At 40.8% G+C, this 12,495-nt stretch overlaps 1 protein-coding gene across 1 annotated transcript in view; it reads right to left on the bottom strand.

The window, feature by feature from the left end:
- myo10l3 (myosin X, like 3) overlaps window positions 1–1,125 on the bottom strand; it is a 79,791-nt gene extending 78,666 nt beyond the window's left edge. Inside the window, 1 exon segment of the mRNA XM_083777461.1 lies at window positions 863–1,125. Within this exon segment, the coding sequence (XP_083633587.1) occupies window positions 863–883 (21 nt within the window). The 5' untranslated portion in view covers window positions 884–1,125.
- Window positions 1,126–12,495: the final 11,370 nt, after the last annotated feature.

Raw genomic sequence — 12,495 nt, 5'->3', positions numbered from 1 at the left:
TATTTAACATGCCGGCATTGATAAAAGGAAACGATAAGCTTGGAGGCATACAATGACGATTCTCTGAGTGAACAATTCGAATTCCTGAACAGTTTCTCAATTCCCATCCCATTCCCTATTGTTTTCATAACACTCTGAATTTCGTCTAGAGAGCAACATGAGAGGATGATGTAGATACTAACACTAACATTAGACCAGGTGAGAAGCATAGTTCAGGTTCTACATTGAATTATAATTTTGGTTGTAAGTCATTAGGTAAGTCAATAGGTGCTGCTGCTGCAGCCCTAGTACCTAGGACTGGTAGGTGTTGGCATGACAAGAGCTCGGCATGGGCAAGGGTAGGCTACTGAATGGAACAACTGTGAGGGCAAATGTCCAACAATACATAGGCAGCATATCAGTGTTATTACTACAACAAGAGCAGTTAATAGTTATTTGTATAGTGGCTAAATATTAAGCAAAACATGAATTAAATAAGTTATCATCACCAAGTTCACACAGCTGCATCCTGTAGAATAGACGAGCCCAGTGCGCAGAAAGCAGCCCATGTGTCACTAAGCTGAGAAGCTCGCCCAGGGCTCGTCTGGGCAATATATTGTTTTCTGATTGAGAAAACATGATAAAATGACATGGCAAAAATTGATATATTAATATTAAATTGGGCTACTGTAATGGTCCAAACGAGTTAAATGTACAGTACTGCAGAGACCAAGAGATACTCTACAGTCTACACAATGGCTGTAGAAACGCGCACGGGACGAAGATGAAACAAAGACCCGACGGGGGGGTACCCAAAATAATTCAGGGTTTCCACTGAAAGAAAAGGCGAGCAGAAATGATTACCGAATTCGAGAAAACTCACCTCTACAAAGAAGGTATCCATTTTAACCCAAATATGCCCCAAGTCCTCTAGTCCTTTTGTAGTGTTGAGTTTAGGGTACCACCACAGCTGCGCTCGAAGGTGTATTCCCAAAAGCTTTCCATCCGCGAGCTGCACATACAGGGGAGATTCTAAAAGTTCCCCGCGTGTTCTTCTATCCCAACTATACCCACTTTAGAGTGATACTCAATTCACAATTAAACAAGCTATTTTGCTTGTACTTAATATTACTCTTAAACGTTTCTTCGCCGTGTCCGGTCCGGTCACGGTGCCAGCCGTTGTCGTGCGCTCTGTGTTGTGTTTCTGACTGTCCCGTCTAGCCATTCAATGGGACCGGCACATTATTATTCAGAGAGGCGGGGCTTAAAGCTCTATCCGTTAGTTTAGTACAACGGTGTCGCTCGTCAAAAGGAACAGATCTACAAGCTGACAACGCGTCGCATCGCGAGGCGTTGTCAGCTTGTAGATCTGTTCCTTTTTCGGAAGTGACTAAAGCGAGACCCTCCTCCTACAGCACACCATAGAGTACAGCACACGCCCTTTCAAAGAGGAAGACTGGGCCTGGCTCTGGCTGGTGGCTAGTTTCAAATTCCCAAGTTAAATTTAAACTATATCAGTGATGATTCTACCTTTTGTTTTCCCTTTCAAAATAAAAAACATATTTCCAATACAAAATATGTCCAAAACAATGCAACCTGGTTAATTGCTTTAGCATATGCTCACAGTGCATCAGAGAGGATGCCAAGGGTAGCATAACAATTCTATTTTACAGTACTTCCTCCTTTGGGAAAGATCAACTCTCACTCAGGGAAGAGGAAGAAGCAGAAAAGTCATACAGGATTTTTGTTTTGTTTTTGTTTATCATGGGTGACCTTTCATTCAGATTTCTTGATTTTCATCCCACTTTCCATGGTTTAATCTTCGTTACAGCAATAGATCTGATGAAGGACATGTTTTTAATCTGTATACATCCTATGCCAGTGAGATTAGGCAGGTCATTGCTTGCAGCCAGTCTGCTTTAATCTTAAATGTGGATAGACACAATAAATCCACATAAGATAAAGGCATACAGTCTGTTATATAATCAGTCATCCTGAGGAATACGATGATAGATAACAGATAACACAAACATTGAAGCCAAAAGTGAGGACAGAAAAGTGAAGACGGAATGTGATGTACCGGTATATGATGTAGATGAATGATGATAAGAGCGCCCCTCACTTCACATGGGTGTGATTTTTGTTTTCTCTGTGGCATTACTGGAGAATTGTGATTGATTATGGACAATACAATAAAACATAAACATAGATAATTTCAGCCATTCTTCCTTTTCATTCAAAAATGTTTGGCTAAATTAATCAGACTGGGCCTGGCTGGTGGCTATTTTCAAATTCCCAAGTCAAATTTAAACTATATCAGTGATGATTCTACCTTTTGTTTTCCCTTTCACAAAATGTCCAAAACAATGCAACCTGGTTAATTGATCAGTTGGTCTTAACAGGTTTGCATGTGCCTCTTGGTCAGCTTTCTTGAAACAACCCATCCATTGTTGTGTGTTGGTATGTGTTCCAGGACCCAAACGGAATAATACTTTAATAATACTTGTGCAGTGCCAAAGGTAGGCTACCACTTGGACCTTTGGTTCATGGCACACTATACAATTCTGAACGCTGAGGGTCTTGTAACACTCAGGATTGGACAGTGAGTGCAGCTTGTTGTTGTGCACAGTGGTCAGACATGTCGTGGCGTCTCGGAAATGTTTCACTCAACATCCACACAAACCCCTCAGTTGGTCTGGTTTTCACTAAAGCCATAAAGACCAATCAATGCAGGCTGGCTACTTTACTTTACAGTAAATTGCAAACATTTACTATGCAAGCCTTCCACTTTGTCCCACTCCCTGTTTACCACAATTGACATTATGCTTTACCCGCAAGCATTCTGTTCTCTGAGCTTTGTTTCTCTTATTGCGACCTAGGTCGCATTTACTATGAAATCTGCATCTCCAGTCTGTCAGTTAGTTAGTTAATCACACCACGCCTCCATATATGGTCACACCTCGTGACATCACACCTCCATATATGGTCACGCGTCATGACAACACGCCTCGTGACACGTCACGCCACCATATATGGCCATCTCCATACATGAAGATCACGACACTGAAATTGATGACCAAAGTTCGGCAGAGTGACATCACAAAGTTAAAATCATATTTACATATTATACATCATATGCCGAATATTTCAATTACATAGTGGAATTTTGTGAGTATGTTATTTCTAATTAGTTTCTTAGTCCAGGAGTAACACATCTAGTACCACTGCACGACAACTCTGAAATATGATCACATCATAGTCAGCAAAGAACAGAACAGAACAGTCACAACCATGTATGTCCCAGGAAGACTGATCTTCTATCATCAAGGAGGATGTCTGCTGCACTCTCTTGGAGAGACAGGGACCCTTTGTGGCACCTTGCTGAGTATTCTCATATAGCACTAATTACCTAATAAGCATTTGTTAAGTCAAAACAATGCTGAATGAATTGCTCTTTCAATGAGTCACTCATTATTCGTCCTTATTTGTATCCCACATAGGACACCAAACAGTGTCGCCAGGCAGAGGGGTGTGTGTGTGTGTGTGTGTGTGTGTGTGTGTGTGTGTGTGTGTGTGTGTGTGTGTGTGTGTGTGTGTGTGTGTGTGTGTGTGTGTGTGTGTGTGTACTGAAGCCAGGCTTGCCTGCACACTACCTGAGGGAATGAAGAGTGAGAACAAAACATCCATTTGGCCATCAAGTGGGATCCCCAGGAGGCATGGGGGAGGTGTTGTAGGATCAAGCGACTTGCTGGTCTTGACTAATGCCATAGTACTTAATTTTATAGTGAGGTTCTTTAAATTGGAATAAATGTAGAGGTGTACACACTCTAAACAATACTTTTGATCTATATACACACAACATTTTCCTGTCCTCTTCCTTCAGTAGAAGTGAACCATTACAAGGAGGCCAACACAGCTGCTCTGGTTTTGGTGAATATTAAGTAGTTCCGGCCATTTTGTGGGGGGCACTGGGGCCATGTATTAAAAGTAAATTAATCCACAATTGATTGATTGATTGATTTAAATATTTATTAACAGTTTGCAGAATTTACAGTACATTTCAAGCACAAACTCAATACAAAGACTGTTAACTGTGAGTGGACGACCCAATTAAGCATTATACTTGTTTACAACAGGGTCCACATTGTTCAATTCATCAAAACATTTAGAGACATACAAATAGACATTTCTATGTAGCTAAAGAACAGAACAGGAATTCATCATATAGGAAGCAAAAACTAGCGTCATTTGTATTGTTGACCCATTTAGCGCAACTTTCGTTCAACTTTGACCCCTCTATCACATGGAACTATTGAAAAACTAGTTTTCTGAATTAATTTACTTTTAATGCGTGGCCCCCTGTACCCCCCACAAAAAACTCCCACCACAGGACTTGGGCAATCAATGAATACAGTTGAAACCACCATATTAATAGCAAGTATTTCATACAGCTTAAGTTCAAAACTTCTGAACTATCCCTTTAAGTTAAATGCTAACTTTCATCTGTAAAAATGCTAATTACTAAATTGCCTTTTCAAAAAAACTTCAACTTTAGTTTCACATCACAGGTTGACAGGTCTAGAAAATTACTGAAATTTCAATAAAGGGTCAGAAAACTGGTCAGAAGTGACACATATTTCTAATATGAGTACATTATAAGGTGCATGTAAACTAAAATAAAAGAGGATTGTAGGATAGGACATATTCCCCTTTTTAGGAGGTAAATTAACATAAAATGGAACTCAATCTCAAATTAATCCATTACTCCTTATTCATGACTTTTTTCATTTAGAAAATAAAAACTTTTGAAGTAAGGTTTATTCAGATAAATGTGTCGTGTTTCACTCCAATGTGTCCTGTTTCACTCAGTTCCTATGGCAATCACATAAACGCAATTCATGGAGAGGAATTTGTTAGAGAGCACATGTCAGTTTATTTTTGTGGTTCTGGTTTTGTATTCTGTTGAGAAAACAGATCTGTGACCCTACATACCAACACTGTCACTCCTAAAGGAGATACCCAAAGTGTTTCAGACAGACAAGGTGATCAGCTGATGTCAGCCCAGCCACCCCCTGCTGTGCGGTGGGCACCGAACACAGTAGGCTACAGTCAATAAGGTGCCAATGAATTCTATCTTGAGAGATTTAAAAGAAAAGAAAATGATCCTGGTACTGATGAACTTTTAATGGATGACATAATGCTTAATTATTACACACTTGAACCATAACATCCCTATTCTGGGGCCATAACATTCAGTAATAAATGCTCTAGAAGCTCTTTGCTCTGCATGAAATATCGCACTAAATATCGCTCTACACTAAATATCGCTCTACACTAAATATCTTTAGGAGTAGGGTTAGGAAATCTGCAAGCACCACGTATCGAATTGCGACGTTTTAGCTATTTTCTGTGAATATATTTAGTGGTGTGAAAAAAGACAAACAATAATATACAGTAATAGGCAAAAACATCATATGAGTAGTAATAACACTAGTGTGAAGTGAGGGGCGCCCACTGTGGCTGCAACATGACATCACTGCTTAAAGTAAACATTATAAAGTCCATATACTTGGCTGGGCTCCTGTTTTTGGGGGTGCCGTTTTGTTAAGCAAGCATTAAAACAAAGTCCATAGACTTTCCTGCCACATGACCCTCCAAAAAATAAAAGCGGATAATTTCCGGTGCAGCTTAAACTTGACCCATAGCACAAAAAGGCACATGTCCCTGTTTATGTATTTTATGTTTTACATTTTGTTTGTTGCATAAAATAAAATAAAGTTGTTAAATCAACAAATAAGGTTGAATTGTGTAATTTCTGATTTGTGTCATTGTAACAGGTCATGGGTGTTGAATTGGGTCATTATTCCAGACCCATTCACAGAGAGCCCAGGGACAGTACACATACTGTATCAGTCTACATACTGTACCAGTCTGTTCTGCTTTAACATCATACAGTGTGTGCGCCATCTGTGTCTCCATTGCCCTTTGGAGAGGCACACAACTGCACAGACATAGCCTGAAGCACTGGTTTTTGTGTTTTAATGGTCTATCTATCATAAGCAAGCAGGCAGCCCTAAGATAATTTCAGATCAATCAGCTGGTTCAACAATGCATGTGTCTCACCGAGGATAAAAATAAACCATGAGTTCTGGAGAGCTAATGGAGACAGAGAGGCTCTGTAGCCCCCCCCCCCCACACACACACACACACACACACACACACACACACACACACACACACACACAAGCCCCGGAGCAAGGTCATTTAGGTCAGATGAAGGACCCTTGTCCAGCCCAACTTCAAATATTGTATAGATCTGTCTTGAGTGCATGTGATGGAGGTCTCTTTGGGTGAGACTAGACTGTTTGATTATTCTCTCTGTAGCCATGAGCTCTCATTCACAATCAGATAAATAATCACTTAACGGCACATGCTTTGATTATGTAAAGAGAAGCCATGAATTCCCCGGTCCCTGACTGCCATCTGAACAATAAACAAAACCATTGACCCACTCTAACTATACTGCCCTGGGGGTCTCACTGTAATGTTCCTGTTGCTGCTCTTTGTTTTTTCTCAAATTCATGGCAGGTTACAGAAAAATGCCATTTAAAGTAGCAATAACTGCTCTTTTTTGATTAACACATTGCACAGAGACTACACACATTCAGGCCAGGGAATTTGACAATTTGCTAACAGAAGCCACGTAGCCTGTTAGTCAAGCAAAATATGTAATTTGGAACCATGATGTGATGATTAATTAATTTGGTCTAATTCAACTAATTAAGTGGATGGTCTAAGCAGCTACTCATGTGAGAGCTGCTGATTCATTTCACTGAAATATTGGAGTGGACACACCCAAAGCAAACAGAGGGGGGGGGGGGGGGGGGCATTTAATTAAATCACCCCTGTGCTAGGTTGGATAGATGGCAAAAGAAGGAGAGAAATTGTGGACAGTGAGATAAAAGGGGAGGTCTAACAATATCATTAAATAGGAATGATGCAATCTATATGGAATCACTCTTCCCAGCAGCAGCAGCAGCATAATGTGCAAATATGGCCAGTGACAGATCCTGGTGCCAGATATATTGAATTATGTGGCTAGTGCTGGGCCACCTAATAGCCAACATGTCTCCAGATAACAGCATTACTCACACCTATGTCAAAGGCAGATAGACATTCCATATTTGTGTTCTGGCTAGGATGTGATGAATGATAAATGTTAGGCATCAATAATGTTTTTTGAGCGGTGCTTACCGCTCCAACAATACATGTGTGTCTATTGCGACCCCTGTGACTTTGTGTCAATACATCATCATCACCATACGTCATCTTGAGGCACTGCTCACTTTTTGAGGTGGGATTTTGTAGGGCCATGGCTTTCAGACATGCCGTCATGTGGCAGCCAAGTCTATGGACTTTTAATATTTGTCTTATTTATGCTCCCTCAAAAAAAAGCAAGCCCCAAAAATCAGCATGCCCTCCGTGACTTCATGTGGAAGCCAAGTCTATGGACTGTTTGTCTTATTCATGTTCCCCCAAAAATAAGCAAATGATAAATGGTGCATTTATATAGCGCCTTATATATCTTATAAGCGCTTATATATATATATATATATATATATCTCCAAGGCGCTTTACAGAAATTGTGCATTACATTCACACACCGATGCCGGAGGAAACCATGCAAGGCACCAACCTGCACAACCAATTAGGGGTTCAGAATCTTGTTCAAGGACACTTCGACACTAACTCTGGGGGAGCCCGGGTTTGAACTGGGTTGCGGTTCCCATCTGGTCACTCTGCCCCTGAGCCACTTCCACCCCAATATGCGAGGCCCAAAAATCAACACACCCATCAAAACATCACACCCGTGTGAAGTGAGGGGTGCTAATACAACATTAAACATTAAACGCCATTAACAATAAAGAGACAATATGACGTAATGAGGCACATTATGACGTAAATTTTCCCTTCATTGTCAATGGCGTTTACAAAACAAACATTAAACCTGTGTATAGGAGGGGCTGGCACTCCTCAAAAAAGCAGTATGCCCCCCATGTGGCAGCCAAGTCTATGTTTTCTTTAAGCATTCCCCCCCACCCCCGTGACGTACAAAAGCAAACAAAGGTGCCACTGAATGCTTTTCTATGAAGGTTAGTGCAGTAGAGGTCTGGGCCGGCCGAGCGGTCCAGGCACCTATAGGCTGGTATTCCTGACAGCGTGTCACGGTTTCTAGTCGCGATCCCGACAACCTTTGCTGTGTGTCTTCCCCCCCATCTCTCTCCCCCTTTCCTTTCAAACCTACCCTACTGTTAATCAATTATTTGAATCAATAAAGGCAAAAAGCCCCAAAAATATCTTTAAAAGAAAAATGGTTAGTGGAGTAGCGTCACAGAAAGGAAATCTTGCCAGTGTTGTTATTGGCGATAAAATATAAACACACAAAAGATTGTACATGAAGAAGCTTTTCAAATTATGCATGGTCAACAGACATCACCTTTTGATCTGAAACCATGGAGAATGGTGTTGTGAAAGCTCATTGATGGATATTTTGCTAGCTGTCACTTAGGAAGCCGGACGATATATTTGTAGAAAAACGCTCTATTCATCATCACATAGATAGGGGCTCTCCATCAACTATGACCCCCCCCCCCCCCCCTCACAAACACACATGCACGCACACACACACACACACACACACACACACACACACACACACACACACACACACACACGGTCCATGGCATTGTAATGACCCAGAGGCCAGATTCCTAGCAGCGGGATTTCACAATTTATCTCACCACACATTCCTTCAAGTGCTCCATACAAATACCATAACTTCCTTCAATCTGAAACATGGGGGCCAGCTCACAATCTTCCCATAACCCCCTCCTCATTGTCAACTTCCTGTTTGTTTATGGAGCCTCATATTTTCCTGCTCCCACAGTAACAATCTAGGCCTACATGTACTGTTTAGTGTTTTCACTGTGATATTCTTTAGGTAACCTGAAGAGTCATGCATGGGACCAAGACACAAAGAACACAATTGTCTCACTTGTAAAAACGACAGGACGAGGATAAATGTGCCACTGGACATGGTTCATATGATTGGGGTTTTCAATTCATTATCTGGATGTTTTTGTTTCCTAGAACTGAGCAGCGGTGCAAACTGTCAGAGCCCACTCAGAGTAGCAACCACTGCTACTGCAGTGACCATTCTTTGATACTTTATACTAGCCTACTTGTACTTTATACTAAGTAAGAATAGCCTACTTAAGCCTTATTTGAAAATAGCCGATCTTCAAGCTCACGTGTCATGATGCAACACATTGTGAGCTTGTATATATTTGCCATTTACGAGCGATTTTGACAAATTTGTAAATCTTTGTACGTGTACTTTACTTGTAACAGCGTTTGTGGTATTGCACTTTTAGTTTTCCCACCACTAGCACTAGCAGTGACTCACTGGTCACTCAGAGCCTGAGAAAGAATGACAGCGTATTTTCTCTATACTGACCTGAGGTCTGCATTCTGAGCCAGTGCTGAGGACTGACCGGGAATGCTGTAAGTCATTCAGTGTCTATGCTGTCTCATACCATATGACTCAACAGCGTGAATCACAGAAAACTCAGCAAAATATTCCAGGTACCTTAATGACCATCAGATATATCCTTATATGTACAGATTTGGCAACGAGAAGACTGCCTGAATCAGCACGTCTGGACTTTTGTGTTTTATTATCCGTTTCTTAAAGGGATATTTCACAGCTGGATGCCTCCCGAAGAAACTGCAGTCACTCAATGTTAATAGTATCTGTAGTAGATAAAACAGTAGCACAATTTGAAACCCTATGGCCAGAAAAGATACTGTGTGTGTGTTTGACTAGGGTTTGACTGGATTTCTGAATTCTTACACTGCCCATAATGCTTTAGTCCACTTCCCCTCCTTGTGGAGAGGGGGAGGCTGAATTTGATGAATTGAACAAGGTGGACCCTCTTGTAAACAAGTGTAATGCTTAATTGGGTCGTCCACTCACAGTTAAAAGGCTTTGTATTGAGTTTGTGCTTGAAATGTACTGTAATTCTGCAAACTGTTAATAAATATTTCAATCAATCAATCAATCAATGCCTGGAGGTGTGATTTTGTAGTCCAGAAAGGAAATGAGATCACATTTTCATGACAGGTTTTTGGTCATGAACATGGGAGGCATACTATGGTCCGACGGAGCATTGGTTCGAAGGAGCATTGGTCAGGTTTAGGTGTGCTGCCCCGGGGGAGGTTAGGGTTAGGGTGAGGGTTTGAGGTAGGTTGTCGTTCAGACCAATGCTCCGTCGGACCAAACACATGAACCCCATGAACATGGTGTCATGGCTAAAATAAAAGAAAACCATATTACACACATAAAAACCCCAGGAAAGTGTTTCTTGTGTCCTAAACATAATTCAAAAAAGCTCTGATTGCAAAAGGGGTGAAGTGGCCCTTTAAGCAAGAAAGATCAAATTAGACACTATTTGCACCGGTAACCCAACACAGCATAATGGCTTTAATATCAGTTGCTTCAAAAAGAACTGAACTGTATTTGCATACATCTGCCTCCAGGTGAAAGACAAAGAGGGATTTTAGGTTGGGGGGATATATATGACAGCAGTAGAATGGGGTTCGACTCCGTTCAATATAATTACAAGCTCTGGGGAGATTACTTCATTCAGGTTACGCCCCTTGGACCCTCCCAGAGGTCGCTCTACTTCCCCCCATGCCTCCCATCACATAGGGGACAGGCCCTTATCTTTAGATTGGTTGACCAGTTAGTAAAAAAAATGTATATTGGAAGCTTTAATATGGCTTTCACCTAACCCTAGTACATTTCAAAGACAAATATTGTACTTTTGACTACAAAAGGTTAAAAGAAATACATGCAGTACTCCAGGACTTTTAACTGAAGCACAAATTTGACTGAGCAACTTTCACTTAGTTGGTAATATTGACCATGTACATTGTACATCAATACTTTAACTCAAGTACTGGGGTTGAGTAGCCTATGTTTTGCCCACCACAGAATAGCTCAACAGTCAAAAACTGACAGACCCTTCCACATCACAATAGCTATTAGTCTCTCTGGTGTTTGTCTCACTCACTTCCTGAGACTTCCACTCTGGTCAGAAATGGCTTTAGTAAGTGTTTCATCATCAGTGCATTAGGCAGCCAATTAGTTTTTTTTTGTGGTTTGAACGCAAATGTTCTGATCTCAGAGCTGGGATATTGATGGACTGTCATCGTAGGTTATCGGCACTCTCACACGCATAACAAAGTTATCAAGCCAAATGCATGTCATCCTTTATCCTAATCCCAGGACAATTATCTCTGTCTAACAGTAATGAGCCAGAAAGCCAGGGCTTTCGCCCTATCTGCAGTTGAAATCAGTTGCCATTAGAGATTATAAAGGCCACCCTCTTAAATGGAGACTAATGAGAAGAGGGGAAGAGCAGGAAATGAGATTATGGTATAGCTAGTCATTACTACTAAAAGGGTGGGCCACGACTCACGAGACAAGGGTAAAAGAGTGAGAGTGTGTGTGTGTGTGTGTGTGTGTGTGTGTGTGTGTGTGTGTGTGTGTGTGTGTGTGTGTGTGTGTGTGTGTGATACTACATGAACATGATAATTTAACATTAGAGAGTCTGTGGTGGCTTTACCTCACCAGCTAAGAAGTGTAGGGCAGGCATCATTAATTAACAGATATCACAGTTTTTGAGCGTGTCCCTATGTCTATGTACGTGTCTGTCTCTGTGTCCGAGCACAGAAAGCTTTTTTGGCACAACATATTTTCAGATGGGGGTCTGAGGCCAAATATATATTAGTTTGGGGGTTCTTGAAGTGAAAATGTTTTAGATCTACTGACTGAGCATCCTTTGTAGACCATGCTGTGTGGGTCTATGAATAAACAATAATATACTTTTAAACCAAATTTGACTAAATTCACATGATATCACATGTATTATTGTGTATGTTTAATATTATTATTTTACCATAAATGTGGGTAAATATTACATTTGTTTTACTTTTTAATCTAGCTCCACCATTTGTAACTGGGCTGGTCTTCAATCTTCAAGCGCCCTCTAGTGTGCCTTAAAGAATGATGACATAATTACTTGTCATGCCAATCAATGCAAGCAAGCATCTTCTTATTCTAATGACACAATATTAAAACCATTGGCATCTTATTGCTAAAGGCAGTGATGGACATTAAAAACTTGATTCAGACAACGGAATGTAAAAAAAAAAAGTGTTCTGTAAAGAAATGCAAAGAAAAACACAACATGTCAGGCTGCCTGGCTCCTGTCAATGCAAACTATTCCTGAACTGGCTGCTTTGTACCGGTAATACAATAGCAATTGTTCTCAACCAACCTCCAGATATTGTCTGTGTGAAATGTTTGTTTAACATGAGAGCATGTAGCCTAGCGATTTTAATTTTTGGTTGCATTCTCCAAATTAATTAATTTTGTTAGAGTTTTATTTA

Source organism: Protomyctophum parallelum (assembly GCF_964188405.1).
Source record: "Protomyctophum parallelum genome assembly, chromosome: 11".
NCBI classification, from domain to species: domain Eukaryota; kingdom Metazoa; phylum Chordata; class Actinopteri; order Myctophiformes; family Myctophidae; genus Protomyctophum; species Protomyctophum parallelum.
Note: the sequence above shows the minus strand (reverse complement) of the source record. Positions and strands in the feature narration are given on the sequence as shown.